Source organism: Charadrius vociferus, unplaced genomic scaffold, assembly GCF_000708025.1.
Source record: "Charadrius vociferus isolate BGI_N301 unplaced genomic scaffold, ASM70802v2 scaffold871, whole genome shotgun sequence".
NCBI classification, from domain to species: Eukaryota; Metazoa; Chordata; class Aves; order Charadriiformes; family Charadriidae; genus Charadrius; species Charadrius vociferus.
The window spans coordinates 609,992-627,341 of NW_009646866.1; the positions used below are offsets into that span (position 1 = coordinate 609,992).

Below are 17,350 nucleotides of genomic sequence, written 5' to 3' on the forward strand. Positions count from 1 at the left end.
CAAGACAAATTCGTACGTTGACTTTTCCATCTCCACTGGGAATTCTCCTTCCCCGGTATTCTCAATCAGTACAAAGATGACCTCAACTTAATCGAACACCTCCATCCAAAGCACCAAAGGGGCCTCTCACGACTCTTACACAAGCATACCTTCTGTCACGTCTCCAGTGACCGTGACAACACAGTCAGTCACGCTCAAACTGGAAACCTGCTCCGTGGGTTCAAAATCTGGGCTGTTGAGAAGGCTATCAGCTATGTCCATCACAAGGCTGGATGTGGCCTCAGACAAATTCTTGGCTGACAGCACAGCAAAGACATTTGACAGTATATCACACTCTGGGTGATCTGGCCGCTGTTTGGCCAGCAAGGGGAAATACCTGAGAGAGAGATTATAAAAAAGACACGCTGAAAATTTAACTTTAGAACTTTGTAATTCTTTTATGCAAAAAGAAGTCTGCTCTTAACCTAATGATCCAATACCATTTTTACATACATTTGTATATAAGTTTTTCATGCCTACAAAGCACATGTCTTAAGACACATACAGGATACTTTATAAAAGGAAAAGCAGTGAGTCTGTGAAAGAGGTAAAAATCACTCAGGACAGCTGAGTTGGAATTTCTCACAGTGTCTGCATCAAAAACAGCTCTCTTACAACTTTCCATGTCAGAATCTCAGTCACAGATTCTTGAATTTTGTATACTCAGAAGTACTCGTGTTTCTTTGCGAGAACACTTACCTGGGATTCTTACTCCAGGTGTGAATGAGTTTGAGCAGAAAAGTGGGAGAATACTGACTCTCTGAAGCCAACCTGCAGACCTAAAGGAGATAAAAATCACACACCAATGCAACACAAGTAGGTAGAGCCACTTAAAAACCTCATCTCTAACAAAGACCCCACTACAAGCTATAGTTTACCTTTTGTAGAAAATAATTTCATCACCATTCTTCCAGGTCCCTCAATATTTGTGGAACCACTGTTAGATTATCTTACACCTATTTAGACACTACTCCAGCTACCATTTTTGCCCTCATCTTGAAAGTGACTCCCCATGGAGCCTCACATTTGCTGCAGAGACCTAGCAACCTCTCCTGGACATACCTATGAGATGCATGACACCCAAGACTCACTCCTCCCACACTTCCTATGTCCTGGCCACAGCATCTGCCATTCCGGCATCTGCTCTATGTCCCCATGACCTCAGCTGCTATAAAAGCACCATCTCTGCTCAAGGAGAGGCTCAAGCACTGCACTAACCCAGGGAATGGGATCTCCTTCAAGGGTTCTGTGTCCAAAACAATCCCACCTAAGAGTTGCCCAGTCTATGCCCCACACAGTAGCTGCTGCTCCTTCATATGACTGGGCACATGCAAGAGACCCAGCGCACACATCTGACTCCCTCCTCTCTGCCACTCTGCAACCCAACAGGCTGCACACAAGTCACACAGCTGGGTTTCCACCCTGACCACAGCGGGACTGTCAGCAGGGCACTGTTAGTGAACACACAGGTAGAGGAGGCTCCAGTGCATTCAAGGGCAACAGCCAGGATGGTGCATGTAGGATTTGGACTAGCGCAGTCTGGGCTCAAGACCTGAGCATAACAGAAAAGAAGGCAGGTTTGACCATCATAGCCAGGGTCTTGGAAACCTTCTTCTCCTGCCCCCAAAGGCTGGTCATGTTATTGCTATGCATAAAACAGATCTTTTCTGAGAAGGGTAAACCGTTAATTCAGCCCTGCAGGAGTGCTGCTGTTCAGGGTAACGATATTGAGCCTCTGCAGCAAACTCCTCGGGTGTGAAGAGCAGCAAACTCCAGTTCCAAGTACAACAGGCTTAAAACACAGGAATGCTGCTGTTCAGGGTAACGATATTGAGCCTCTGCAGCAAACTCCTCGGGTGTGAAGAGCAGCAAACTCCAGTTCCAAGTACAACAGGCTTAAAACAATTTTTCCTCTCCACGAGTTTTTATACACCTCAGTTCCATAGCCTTAAAAAAGGAAAGAACATGAGTCAAACGATTCTTCTGCCAAAACCAAATCTTCATGGAGTTCACTGGTGGAAACTCCCTCTAGAGGGAGCTTCTGGATCGTACTACCACACAAGCTCCAAAACCAGATGTCAGGAAGACAGAGCTATCAGGACAACAGGAATTCTGACTAAACCCAATTTTACATCACGTTCAGATTTACTCAGCATTTCCAAACACAATGCTCCCCAAAAGCATTAAGTGCTTTGCTGTCTTAAAGCCTGAACCACGTGCTTCAACTGCTCTGGGACTGCAGTAAAATGTTCACTGCTTTGCCAGCATGGCACCCTGGTCTTGAAGACTCCATAGACAAACCAGGAACATACAATTCCTTGTTGCCCATCTCAGTGAAATACAGAGCTGTACACACTGCCTGTAAGTATTTTATCTACTGTTTGTCCACATACACATGCTACATATCACATATTACTGGAAGAGCAGAGAAACAAGGTAGGAGTAAACACACACAACATCTAGAAAAGCAGATCTGGGGTTTCATAGATCGGAGCAGTTACTCCTGGTGTTCTTTTAGTCTTTTCTGCTTCAAGGCAGCTGGACTTTTGGATAGTTTGAAAGTCTCAGTGGATGAGCTCTGCTGAAGTCAGCCCATCTTGCTCAGTCACCCTTTGGGTGAAGGCAAGCGCCTTTACAGTAGAGACAACCCAGCAGCTGGTACAGGCCCTTGCTGCTAACCTCAGATGCTGTCTGCACACTGGCATGGCAGCACAATTTCATTTTCAGGATTGCGTGTTCTCTCTTCCTCTCACAACAGTGCATTTTCCCAACTCAGAAGTGATCTGAATTTTGCTGACAAAGGCCACAACCCTGTGCTTTGTTGCTGTGCTCACATGGGACTCCCAGCAGGCAGGCACAAGAGCACACAGCCCACCAACAGACCCTGCTGGTTCCTGCCTTTCCTGCAGCGGCATTTGTTTCTGCAGTCCCCTACCACAGGCCCAATAAACGTCACACAGAAGTAGGAAAGTGCACCTAGAGCGACTAGTATTATTTTGCTTCCCTGAAGCATCCATGGAAGGAGTCTGCTTCTGTGGTTAAAGAACAAAGAAATGGAATCCATTGTATTCAGATGAACTAATTTGTACTTTAGCCTGTGACTTGATTATTCCAGGACTTGTCTTGATTATCCAGACACAAGCCAAGAAACTGTCTTTGCACACACACAACAGAATGCCAGAATTTGTCTGAGGTCATATCCAATCTTGTGACAGACATAGCTGACACAACGGACTCCAGCTGCCCTGGAGTCCTCTGCATGGTACAAGTTACACACAAGCTGGTTTGGAGGAACAAGAAATACTTACCTGAGGCCACACCACTGCATGGAAAACTGCATCAATCTCTTCCACACTAAAGCTGTAGGTCTCATAATCAGAAAAAAACTCCGCCACAAGCTTGAGTCCAAGACGTCTCAAATTCTTCAGTGGATTAATCAACCTAGGTTGGACCTGTTAAAACAAAACAAAACCCCAATAAGACCTTTGCAGGACAGCCACTAACTACTTGTTCTGAAATTAAATACGGGAATTGACTGACCAGATATACAACCTCTGCTGGAACTATCACCATGTTCTTCTGTTTTCTCCTCTAACTTGTTCACAGTAGCAATCTACCTGGCACAGCTGACCTAAATTTTTCTAAGGGGTGCCTGTTCCTGCACTTAGTCAGTTACACAAGACTCCTTCAGCTCATGAAAACCCATGCTGACAGGTTTGAAGTAGCATTTGCCCTTTTTGGACAAAATGCAGAAAGCTACAACACAGTTACATTTCCAGCCCTGACACTTAAATAATTCTGTTTTACACAAGAAAAGGACCCAAATCAGCTGTCAAAAGTGGATTTGTACTTTGCCCATAGAGATCTACTGAGAAGAAAAGAAATTGACAGACATGGAGAAGAGGGAGGAATAGTGAAATTAAGACTGTGAATCACCTCCTCCAATAGCGGGGGGGGAGCATTACAGGAGGATGCTTCCTGTACCCATTTAACGCTCACATTCCACAGCCTTTCTTTCCTTTCTTTACAGTAAGAAAATTAGCCACACAGCTGATCATTAAGTTATTCATGCACCGCCGCATTCTGACTCTTCTCCTGGAGAAGATTCTTGACCTGAGTAACCTAAATTATTTCCATACTGTGCAATGCAGCTCACAGCACAAACACATGAGGTAGCTCCACAGTGCAGAGGTACTGAACTCCAGTCTCAGAAACAACAGAGCTGTGTCAGAATAAATAAAGGCCACTGTCCAAGACTGGAGCTAAGTCTTGGGTTCCTCCAGGTCTCCAGTACATATCCTGACCCACCACATAGAATAAACACTTGTATCTCTCAGTCTGCAAAGCAGTTTTGGTGTCAAAGCCTCGGTGAAAGACATCACAATTTTTTAATTTGATGCACCTAAGAACTTCTGAAGAGACTACCCTCTACCATGCAATACACTGCTATGTTCCCTTTACACCCAAAATCACAGGTAAAAAGACAAAGAGGAGATGGTGGAAAAGGAACCAAACATGCTTTTGCCCACGATCTCCCACGCTGTGCTGGATGTATACTATTGGTGCACAACCAGCTTCCAGGCAGCAAATGAGCTGCTTGAAGGGCCAAAGAAAGCACTAACCAGGCTGCTATTGCTAATGGTGACCCCCAAATTAAATAATTTTGGGTCTCTCACTGTTCAATTGCCGTAAGAGCAGTCCTCTGAGATCAAGTCTTTGAGAGGACAAAGAAACTCAATGCTGAACACGAACAGTAGGAAACAGTAAATTAATAACTTGGCTTGAAACAGTCAAAGTTGATGTTTAACTCTCCAGGCAGTATCAGCCTCCAATAAATTACTCTCAAACTCCAAGAATGTCTTCTAATCATTAGCTAAGATAAACAGATTTCTCACACCCTTCCTTGAGCTTTTAACATCTGACGGGCTAATGAAGTGCTAAATTCAGTTCAGACAAATGACAAACCGTCACTCCACATGTTACACAACAGTGACAGAATTACTGTGGTAACCCTGGCAAAGTGTGACTATCCCAGCAATGCAAGAAGCAACTTTTAAAACTCTTTTCCCAGTATAAAACATGTAGGCACACGCAATCCATTGTTTAAGTCAGACTGTGGGATGCTGCTATCCTAAAATTTGCTCGTCCCCTTCGTAAATGAAGACAGTTACAGGGTTCTGTGCAGCCTGCAGGCAACTATGGGACCTTGGATGCTGCCTGACTGCAAGGGCTTGCTGCGTTTGATGGACTGTTTTCAAGACAAGTTCTAACCTTGAATGCTCACAGATGGGTCTTGGCAAGAACACACACATATAGTGACAAAACATTCATTACCTAATAGCACTTGCTCGGTCTATTATCATATAATTCCTTTCAACATACCACTTGCTCAGTCTATCATCTTATAATTCCTTTCAACACTGCAGTGATGATGATGACTGGGCAGTTTGCTTGTTTCACACCTGATGTACGCTCAGGCTCTGCACCGGACCAGACTCAAGCTTTCCTTTTCCTGTTTGGATTGAAACCTGGCAAAGGCACTGGTTTCAGAAAGACAGAAAAGCCTAGTTCAATGTCACAGCTTCCAAATAGCTGGCAACAGACCACCAGAGCTAGCTGGGCTAGAGCTCAGGGATCTCTGCACTGCTGTCCTGGCCACAGGGCAGCAGTAAGTCAACATGCCCCATCTTTAGGTGTAGCCAACCTTTAACAGAATGTTGTCCTCAACTGACCCTTTTTGCACGTACAGCCAGTGCACAGCAAGGGAAAAAACACGTGCAGTGCTCTGCAGGTATGTGGCTGACACTAGATTAGCATGACTACTCCTGACACAGTGCTGAACGTGCTTCTGGTGTGCTGAATGCATGGCTGGTAGCCATGTTCTCCCTGTGTTCCATGGCAGGAGACAGTCACAGTAGATAATCACTGTCATCATCCACAATGCTGAGCTCTCCTGGAGTCTAGCACCATTACACAACACCTCAAAGGCAAGTTTTGCTCTGAAGTCCTCAGGCAGGCAACTTTAAATCCTCCTTCCCTATCTCAAATGTTTTATCCTTGCAGCCAAAAAACTACACCTTTAAGGCCAATTTAAACTTCCTGCCATAACATCTCATTACACCCGTCATTTACCTTTCCCTCCTGCCTATCTTAACAGAGCAAGCAGGTAGCAACGCACAGAGATCACCGCCAACTCTCTATTCAGTAATTCAAACACAAATGCAGTCCAAAGCAGCTTTCTAAATATCCGCCTGCACTGCCTGAGCCGTGTAGCACTTTCAGAAAAATACCATTGGCCTCTATTTTGACAGACAAACAATTGTTAACCTTCACTCCATGCTGGCATTAAACATATCTTTATCTGAACCAGTGAAGGTGCACATGTGCAAGCTGAAGGGAGGAGGAGGAGGAGGGAAATTAATTTAATGTACATGTTTGTAAGCATATGTGTAAACATACATGTACACCTATGCATATATCGTACCTTCTCTCTTTGCTGGAGGATGCAGGATACCACAGCCGTCATGCAGAGCAGAATCTGTAGAATTTCAGGCAGGTACTGATGGATCAAATGTCCCATGTTTTTCAACACAACTTCGAGAACGCTGAAGAGGCTATGCTGACGCCCAAGAGGCAGGACTTTAGCTAAATCCAACTCTGACATACTTCGAAGCACTGCAGTCTGGCAAGGCCCTGCAATAGGCAAAGGGACAGCAACTTGTCTGGAGAAGTGCCATGAAGATACTCACTACGGAAAACAATTTTCAATGAAAACTAGTATAATCTGGCCCTAAATTACAGTTCCTCACATTCAGCTTTTTAAATAACCACAGCTCCAGGTCTCCATCTCTCTGTGACACTCACATGTCTCCCACTGTTATAGCATCAGAGCACTTTACAACCTTTGTTTATTCCCATCATACGCAGGCTAGCCTACAATGCCAGTGATTGCTCACTCCTGGCCTACTACAACTTACTTGCACAACTGTGGCAAGTCATTACGTTTTTCTGACCTGGATAACAGAGCAACTGTGCTTTGTAAGAAAAAGCTCAGGGGAATCCCACTCCTTATCAAAAGTTTACTTTCATCCTTTCATGGCACTATTAGAGACAAACTGAAGCACATAACAGTACTAAGCGTATTTATCCTCCCACATCTCTACAGGTCAGGAAGTACCATACCCCCAGGTCCTACTGCCCATACCTACCATTACTGAATTGCTTCACAGCTTCAAAGAGCAGATCCAAGAACATCCGTATCTCTTCTGGCAGCGAGCCGGCAAGAAATCGCAGAACAATTGACATGCGAGTGCCTGCTGCAGACTTGCCCTGTGTTTTGCTCCCTGTTTTGTTTCTCATTCTGCCATAGAGAATTCTTCAAAAGCCAAAAAGAGATTGCATTAGCTTTCAGCAAGCCATCTGTTTCCTAGTCTCATTCTGCAGGAGAAACTCCATTTCATTTAAAAACATTCCCTAGTGAGAACAAACTGAGTGGAAATCCCCCCGCCCCCCCCGCCCCAGCGCCTTCAGGCTCTCCACTGAATTACTACACAGTGGCCAAAAACATCCCAGTGAAAGTTCAGCTTTTGCTACTACAATAGAAGCTTTACTGGAGACTTCAGGTATAAAACTAGAATACCTCCAGGCTAGCTTGAGGGCAGTTACTGCTGAAACAGCGACCTGCACGGTAACTTGCATCACTGTATCTTAATAAAAATAAGTGGTAATACCCAGTGAACTGAAATCATCTCACAGTTCTCTGTAAGCTTTAGAAGAAGTATTTACCAAAATGCTGTTTTTAAAGAAGACACCATTTGCATAACACATTACATAAATGGGTTAATAAGGAAACCATACAGAACATCACAAATTAAGCAAGTCATCAAACACTACAATTAACCATAGGTTTATCTCAACTGTTTAAAATTAGAAGCAGCAGCATTACATCTCTGCTCATGGGACTGTGACATGAAACCTTTAAACCTGCACTTCATGACGGACCTCATAAGAACAGGGATGAGATTTGGTCGATGCTCTGTTTTTACTACTGCAGTCTCCTCAGAAATACTGAAATGAACTATTTCTTCTTTAAAGCTCTTGTCCTCCAGAAGCCTTTGCAAGTTCTCCCTGAGAGTAATAAACAGTATTTGAGGGCAGGTAGGGGTTGTAAAAATAAACAGACACACACATGCATCTATATCTACTTACCTACCTAACTAATCTACGCTGTATATAAAATATTAAAGTACTACGTTCTGACACTTTTTTAAAAAAAAAAAAATTTAAAAAGTCAGCAAGTTTAAGGTAATTGCATAGGAAAGTACCTCCTGGACACATTCTGAAGAGATTATTCAACCACAAACTACAGTTTTATGCTGTCACTCTGGGTTATAAAGCATCAGTACAAAAGACCTCTTTGAAAAAAAATGCAACTACTAATCATACAATCTTCTGGGACAGAATAAAACTGTTGCCATTTTCCCGTAAACAAAAACACTGAGACCAACAAAAACACTGAGACAGTGTCAGAGACACTGACCAACCTCAAGGCCTTATTTCTTGTTTTAGATAGAAAATATACAGCTGGCTAAAATGAAAATTTATACATGTGTCTTCAACAAATACAGGTAAGGAGCTCTCTTTGAAGCAACTGACCCCAAGCAGGCTTCTGATATGACAGCAGGCTCATTCACCAATACTAAGGAAATATAAAAGCTTTTACCTGTATGGCAGTAGGTGGGGATGCTTGTATGTCATTATACAGTCAAGAGCTATTCTTTGTACATTCTGGTCTTGATGGGACAGTAACTGCAAATGACAAAAGAAAGAACATGAGTCCCTACCTAGGAGACAGAATTGCTTACTGAAAATAGTAGAACAACCCAAAGGCTCCAAGCTCAAGCAGGTTTTGGACTAGCTTATCAGAACGGAAACAGGATGTATGTGTTGCCAGTATAAAGCCAAGATGCGAATACACAACTGTCACTTATAAAAAGCCGACATGGCTGCTGGTAGTTCATATATACTTCTCCCTCCCAACTCCATAGGATAGTTACAATATTTGTTTTTTCATAATCGTCTTTTAGACCACTGTCAGCTTGCATTTTCAACCTCCAAAATCTGTTACCAGTTTTATATCTGGGAAGACTGGATTAAAAAGCAGACTACCCAAAGCATCCCAAGACACCTGTCTTTCTTTCCTGTGACAAACTCATAAGACTTGATACGCACTTGATATGCAAAGTCTCACTGAGATTTCCCATCTCTTGAAGATGACTCCTCATAACCTAGGCACTAAGAAATATAGATCATTTTCCCAAGCAGCATTCTTATCAGTTCTTCCGTCTCCTACCAAACAGCACAGGCTAGAATCACCAAAGGTCACTTCACCATGATGTGCCTATGCCAGACAGACACACCAGCCATGACAATACATATGCTAAGACACAGAAATGGCAAAGAGTAATTGATGAAGTAAACTCTCTACAAGAGTTGTCAGGTTGTTCTTCACACACTGTTTTGACCTGTACACGTCTGTTTGGTATTTTCCTAAGAATACAGGCAAGCAAACACATGGACCAACTCTTTTCCTAAGCCAGATTCTGAAGTTGACTGAAACAGAGTGGATGTTCATTAGAGATTCTCAAATCCGGGGATTAATGAACCAACTTTCCAACTCCCACACCGGGTGCCGGGGAAACCCAGGGAAGTAACAGGTTCGCACCATTTAATATAGTTCTACAGACCACTGACCACAACCACCGAGAACACAAATTGGGAACAATTAGAGCAAACCCCAATGATCTGAACAAATCCACAAACTGTGAACCCACAAAACACAGTAAAATGAATAAAATACCCTTTTAAGGAGAGCAGGATAAAGACTTAAAATCCCTCTTCAGAGTCATATTTTTGACAATTCCTTCAGGGAAATCCCTCAAAAGGGAATCTTATCCAATGGAATATTCTTCAAGAAGAAATTTTGTTTTCTTTTTTTATGCCATTCTTACAGACTGTGACTCGTCACATCCCATTTGTTCTTAGATTTGTTTTCCTACCTCCCTTACTTAAAGTTAGAAGAGACTTTTGGTAGACAGGCATTATCTAGGCTCTGCTCTTTAATCTGTGTTCCCTCCTTATTCACCAAATCTCTGTTCACCTTCAATTTCAAGTTTGTTGATACTGACAGTGCCTTATACACTGTGCACTGACAATGCATATGCCCATGACAGGCAAAAGAACAGTGTCACCAGCCACTAAAAACAAACAAATAAACACCAGAGAGAGACACACATACACACACAAAATATATGTATTTCCTCTCTCTTTCTGCAGAAGTATGCTTTTTCATAACGATGGCCACGACTGCCCTTCCCCTCCCCAAGTGCTGGACAGGATGAGGATCCTGAATTTTCCACATTTTGTACTTCAAATCACAATGAGAAACGATGAAAGATTTAAGACCATAACAATATGGAAAGAACAATTGCTGCAAAACGATCTGTTGTTCACACTGACCATATTCTTTGTAGACACAACACTGCAGGACAAGGACAAATCTCCTTGGGTCTTACCCAAGCTTTGGATTCAAAATCCTCTTCCAGATCCTGCTGCTCCCTCTACAGCCACTCCTCCACCTTGCCAAAGACTACTACTTGTCAGCTGCCAGATCTATTTCCATAAGCCACTCCTGGCAAACTAAGCCAGGTATCTCAAGCAGGTCTTCGCTAAAGGGTCTCATTTCAAGTGAAGCTTGCTGCAAAGCCCTCTCAAGCACAGCTCCTTTTTCAGCTATCACACCTGGGTTCAGAGAACAACAGGCTTCTGCAGTCTCAGACACTGCATTCAAATAAGGATGAGTTCATTTATTAACAGTAATTCTAAAACCCAGCAAATAGCATTACCTGGGTATACAATGCATTCAATTTCTGCTCCAGATACAACGCACGAGGATTTGAAAATTTCGAGAAAACCTGTAAGTGCGCTATTAGTTGCCTGTAAAACAAAACAAATGTTTTTTTAAATGACCAGAAGAGACAATCCTGCGTTATCATAAACAAATGGGGAACTTTCATTAAAACTGATTAACAAGAAAGAAAAAAACAACACAAGAGGATCCCAAGTTTATAAGTCTCCATTTCAGAGACACAGCAAGAGGTATCCTGCTCCCTCTCCTAAGCAGCTCCTCCCAGATCTCACTTCACTACACAGAGAAGACTCTTTCCTCAGTAGCACTAGATGGGCTCAGCTTTTGGTGAGAAAGGAATACAAACAGTCAGGATGTATCTTACTTCCTTCTGCCAGCCCACCCTGGAACAACAAACAGGTGAATTTGCCTCTTGTCCTTAACTGGTACCCATTTCACTCCCATCAACATGAAAGAGCTGCATTTAGCCACAGACTGTGCTGGACTTATGCCAGGCTGCAAGCACAGATGGGAGTCAGTGCCTCTAGAAGTCGCCGTGTCACCCCACATCTACCCTACCTCCACTTCGTGGAAGGGGAGAGAGGTGACCAAGATAAGGAAGACGTGAGATCTCCTCTATCATATGTGGTGTGCAGCTGGCCAAGGCTGCCCTCACCCAGCTGCTCCCTGTGGTACTTTTAAACTAAACTCTCCAGACACTTGGCTGGGCTGCCCTCCTCCACGGCTGGGCTCAGCCAAAGGATGAGTACCATGCCTTCCAGCAACCCCACACCAAGGTTGGGGCAGGCACTGGTCCTGCCACTGCCTCAGCCAGACCTCGCGGGCCGCAGGGAGCAGCTCCACGAGAGTTCTCCTGCCATGGCACAGGCCTGACTGCATGAACTATCCAGGGTGAAGACAAAGGGAGATCACTGCAGAACTCATTAACACACCTCCGGTAAATCTTTTATGCCTTTGTTATTGCTGCCAGGAACTAATGTTTCCACTTAAGTACACGGACATTTTGAGATGGAAGTTCAAAACAAAACAATAAAAAAAAAATAAAATCTTGGACTGTCACTATATTTTAATTGCTGCTAATTTACAGACACAAGCCAACAATAGCATGTAGCTTCAGTCTAAAGCACCACCAAATAAAAATATTTGTTCCTATGAAGAAAAATGGGACCAAGCTTTATAACAGGTAGGCAACGGTAGAATCCCAATATTAAAATACATAAACGAATAGTTTCATTTTTCAAAGTGTTTGGAAATGCCCATGGCTTTAAAAGACCAACAGATACACACAGAGAAGCCAGGGGAATGCAGGTACAACAGCCTTCAAAAACTTCAGAATGGCTTCAGAATACCACAAAATTTTTGCTTAAAGTAACACTAACCACAGTGTGTCAGCAGGTAGTGAGATAATGATAAAACCTGGGTAGGGTCTTTGGATGTTTAGTACTGTGCAGGCAGAGTTTCTGACTCTAAAGTTCTTATAATCCACTGAAAAATTAGGAAGTGCAAGCAAAAGAAGAAAAAGGAAAATATATATAAGCTTAGCTTTTATCTCAACATGAGCTGCTGAATCTGCCTTTCCATGAAAGCACTAGCAAGGCAAAACTAAAAATACTTACTTAGCAGCAGCTCTTCTTGTTTTCTTTTTTGGTAGACCTACAGTAATTGGTTCCCCTTCTTCCTTTTCTTCTTCCCCCTCCTCCTCCATAGCAACATCATTCACTTCTTCACCAGGTATTTCTTTTGTTGCTACTGTACCACTACTTTTCTTTCTAAGATCCTGAGATGGAGCCACTAATGAATCTGCTGGGTAGTACTCATTTCTAGGTTTTTAAGAAAGAAAAAAAAAAAAAGAAGGAAAGAATTAAGAAGCATAGCATTTTTCAGGGTTTCAGGGCAAGAAAAACTAGAAACTCCACAATCCACCATTCTCATTATAGTGTCTTGGGACACTATATGGCTAAAAATTCCCTAAGAAGCATACTTCAGCAAGTATATGCTTCTTTGCCTACAAGTTGCACAGAAATAAGGCAGTGACCACATACACTAAAGGAGACTGGAGGTACCTGGTGGAGAGGAGAACAGACATGAATCACTAAATTACTAGAGGTCTGTAAAGAGGTTATGTGGAGGGCATGGGGGTTGTGTTTGCTGGAATGGGCTGGTGAACAGTGAGTATGGAAGTGTGAGAGTACGTGAGGAAACTAACCTAACTACAGTATGGTTCAATTTTTCCAGGAAGGCAAGCAAAACGTAGGTTTTCTCACCATAGAAAAGGAATACCAGAAACTTTCCCCTGCCATAAGGTCACATCTATCCCACGTGCATCATACTATCTCATACGTTCACACATGCAAGCACACCACTGCTCTCCCTCCAGGACCAGGAAATTGAATCAGCCTCTAACAAAAACAGTATTTTCCCCATCTCAGGAGAAAATATTTTGGTTTTCTGTGATTCCAAATCAAAACGTATCTTCATTTTTAGAAAAAGGAACTCTATTTCCACTAAAATCACTCCCTAATGGGAGTAATGAGGCTGTGACAGTGGCAAGTCAATAAATGAGAGACTGAGCAGCAGAAACGTACTGCCAGTTTCATTTCAGCCTGCTTCTTCTGTGATGTTTCTTCTAACAGAATCCACATTTATATCAAAAGGTTATCTTAACTGGAAAGACAACTCATCAGCCATGTATTCAGGAAACTACATCTATAATGGGACAGCAATAGTCGTAAAGCTCGGCAACACATTGAAAGCAACGTGTCCTCTCATCTCACCTGGAAAATAAATCTTACTTACCTAATAAACCTCAAAAGAAGTGGGGAAAGTTCCCTTGACCTTGGCTCCACTCTATCTGGAAACTTATCCAGTGCTTTCCACAGTAGAAAACGGAAGTTTGTGTGGTCCAGCCGATCAGTACAATCTGTTCTAGTCCTCAGCTGCTCTAGGAAGACAGTCCACACTCCTCCTTCTGGCATCTTCTCACGTTCTGTTTCAGCAATGCTTTCCTCCTGTTCATCTAGCTCATTTTGCAGCTCCATTTCTATAGAACAGATGAAGAAAATCTTTTCAGGTTACTTCATAATTGCCAGTAGGAAGGTATCAGTCCCGCATTATGAAAGTAATACTTTTGGTGACACGTACCTGTTTAGATAACTGTATTTAACACTGTCCCGAAAGACCCGCATTGCTTAGAAAGTATTCTAGGATGCCTTACAGCCCTGACACATCTCAATTAAACTAACAAAGAGGTCCACAAATGGCTGTGTACTCATGGCTCTGTTGTGAAATCATAGATTCCATACACCCACAGGTAAACCTCAAGAGCACACCCAAGAAAAGACACTGTTTGCAGGTATTCCACTGAATCTATGGAGCAGAAAGACGGTCAACCCCATTATACAGGTTCTGTCATTGCTCCTGATAAGTCTGGGCAGATCCAGCCTTAAGCATGGCATGCTGCATGGCTTCCCACAATCTGCAACTCCCTCCTATAATACAGATGCCTTTTCTATTTACTTCTTGGTGTTTAGGATAGAAAGAGAAGCAGTTTTCTCCCAAGCCTCTCCATTCCTGCCCTGGACATGATGCTGGTAGTCAAGAGCCCTGGTTCCGAATTGCCCCATCACGTGTAAATTTTGGGGCACATAAGAACACAGTCATGTCATTCACAATTAGCTGGGTTACTGTCATAACAACATGCCTTACCAGCATAGGTAGCAGCCCTCTCCAAATGTTCATATAAGATCTTCCAGAATTGTTTATTCTCCATTTCCTTTGCATAAGAACTAACAAAGCATAAAACAGCATGAAATTAAAAGGAAAACGAAAGGAAAAAAAAAAGCCACGCGTCACTAGGCATGTTAACAACTAACATGATCAGAGGCTTTCATTAATACTTTAATGTGGGTGTCCGAAGACAGGACATCTGCACGACACAGCTGTAGCACAACCTTTGCCTTTACTCATGGATCCAAAATGTCAACTGTTATTAAAATAATCTGGTTGTATCTCATGACTTCAAATGAACTCAAATTAAGTAAAAATGTTCTCAAGCTTTCTACTGACTTCTGTACAGTAACATCATATAGAACCAAAGGAATAATTAGCATGGATGTATCTTTTGAAGAGCTGGTTTAATATTTTTTTATTAATTCGCTAGTTTGAAGGGGAAAATCCCATCCTTTTTAACCATACAACAGAGGGGGAAAAAACAAGAAGATAAAGTCATGCTGAAAGCAGACACTGATTTCAGTATTTAGCTCAGCTGTCACCATGGTAAGTCTTCCCTACTTTTCAGTAGGATTTAGAGGTTTTCCAGTAAGGACAGAAAAGTCAGAGATGGAGAAACTGAGAGGTACTTCTTGGTCCTTTCAGCATTTGCGAAATGCTAATCAAATCCTGCTACTTTTGACTCAAAACTCTGATGTTATTTGACTATATTTGTTGCTAAGAAAAATCAGAAACTAAGTTAAAAAGTTGCAATTTATTTGAAAACTCAAATTCATTTCAGAAGATTTCACATGAAGGTACTAATGCACAGATCTCTCCAAATTGGACATTTTTACCTCAGCTTTTGTTCACAGAACAATGGAAGGAATGTTCTCTAAGACAACCACAGATTGCAGTATCCAACCACATATACTCACGTTATGAGTTCAATTACAGGATCCCAGAGAGGGCTGAAGTTAATATAAAGCATTCCCAATAAATACCGAAGAGGCACCTAGAATGACATACACCACCACCACGTTGAGATGTAAAAAACAATAGTTAAAGACCAACAAACCTCCTCTAGCCTTTCCTCCTCTCAAAGAGGAAACCTTGATCAAAGAAGTTCTCAGAAGTACTACAAGTAATGAAGCAAGGCACAGACATCATCATTCCTTGTCTCGTAGCTGCATGAGGAAATCTAGAGCCCATTTACTGTAAGCTGCACTGAGATCTAGTCACCATACCTACATAATATGAATGTGTAAAAACCAGTTCAGCACAGCAGATGATCTGGATTGCTTGCCTCCCTCTCGAACTTCAGGGCTGCTGTAGCAGCCTTAGGGACCGCAGAAAGAGGAAAGTTTGCCCTGAGGAGTCTTCACTGCACTAGGCCAGCATGTCCTCTGGATTGGCTCCTTGCTGACCTATGTGACTGACCTACAACTCTTCCTCACAGCAGCTTACAAGTCAAGGTAAAAAAATTATACAGGTACAGCAACAGCCAGAAAAATAATTAAAAAAAAAAAAAAATCCCTCCCACCAAATCTGTGATCTTTTAACTAGTAAAATTGTGACCCTTCCAATACCTAGAAAGCAAGGTCCCCTTTAGCTCAGCAGCAGATGAGATTCAACAGTCACACATATGCAAGATTTTCATGCTGCAGCAAGACCCAGAGGCTAGGCTCTCCAGTGGCCAATGGGGGTCCTACCACCGTTCAACCATGCTGAGGTTACGGCAAGGTCATGACTTTAAATTTGCTCACAACTCACTTCTCCCTGGAATCATCTGCCTTCCTTTCCCTGATATCAAAAACTGATTAATCTGGTTGTGGGTCATTTATCTAGACACCACTGTTGTTCTACTAAATATCCAAGAGAACACAATAGTACCAAGGACAATTGGAATAAAGGAATGCGACAACTGCTTTTTGACAATAACTACTTACCTCCTGCAAAGATCCACTTGGTATTGCAGACTGCACTATATCACATCTTAGTTTCCTCAAATGGAGGAGTTTCTCTCTGTAATCATTCACTGTTGCTGGTACAAGTTCTGCTTGGAGCAATATGGCAAATACTGGCTGGAATTCCCCTGTGCCATCACCCTGAACGAGCAAGTGACATGCATTTTGTTAGAGTATCCTTTTCTCATTGAAAGGTATTTCAACAACACTACACAGAGTCCCAGCCATTTTGGACCAAAGAACAAAGTCGACTTGCTCTGTTTTCCACCACTTAGGCATCAAAACTCACAAATCTGAAAACATCAGGAGGCAGGGGAACAAACAGATAAAACTGGAATGTGAAAGTACAAAAGCAGAGAACAATGTCTGTCAGACACATGCTTTTTTTCTGCAAAGGGGAAAACAGTTCACAGACAACATCAAACACAGATGGGTTTGAAATGTTAAATGAAACGTTTTAGCCCTACCTCAATCTGTGTAGAAGGTGGATTCTCAAAATGGTTTAGAATTCGGACAGTCAATAGTCGGACCTACCCAAAGTGGAAACATATATCAGAAGCATGCTGGAGCATGCAGGCTACATACGCAGACACATACACAGCTACGCAGAGGTTAATGTTTTGCACAGGAGACCGATTTCACTAGGGTCCTCCTGAACTTGAGAAACAGATGAGCTCCTGCAGTCTAGCAGGCAATTCAAAATGAATAC

At 42.6% G+C, this 17,350-nt stretch overlaps 1 protein-coding gene across 1 annotated transcript in view; it reads right to left on the reverse strand.

Annotated features, from left to right (window-relative positions):
* The window catches only part of UTP20 (UTP20, small subunit (SSU) processome component, homolog (yeast)), a 70,958-nt gene that overhangs the window by 29,011 nt on the left and 24,597 nt on the right, over positions 1-17,350 (reverse strand). Inside the window, exons 17-30 of the mRNA XM_009894413.1 lie at positions 17,109-17,171; positions 16,624-16,782; positions 15,613-15,689; positions 14,672-14,751; positions 13,763-14,006; positions 12,583-12,786; positions 10,944-11,034; positions 8,762-8,847; positions 8,041-8,166; positions 7,248-7,414; positions 6,524-6,732; positions 3,348-3,491; positions 739-818; positions 150-376 (exon numbers count right to left, since the gene is read on the reverse strand). Coding sequence (XP_009892715.1) covers positions 150-376; positions 739-818; positions 3,348-3,491; positions 6,524-6,732; positions 7,248-7,414; positions 8,041-8,166; positions 8,762-8,847; positions 10,944-11,034; positions 12,583-12,786; positions 13,763-14,006; positions 14,672-14,751; positions 15,613-15,689; positions 16,624-16,782; positions 17,109-17,171 — 1,957 coding nt within the window. The remainder of the gene's footprint in view (positions 1-149; positions 377-738; positions 819-3,347; positions 3,492-6,523; positions 6,733-7,247; positions 7,415-8,040; positions 8,167-8,761; positions 8,848-10,943; positions 11,035-12,582; positions 12,787-13,762; positions 14,007-14,671; positions 14,752-15,612; positions 15,690-16,623; positions 16,783-17,108; positions 17,172-17,350) is intronic.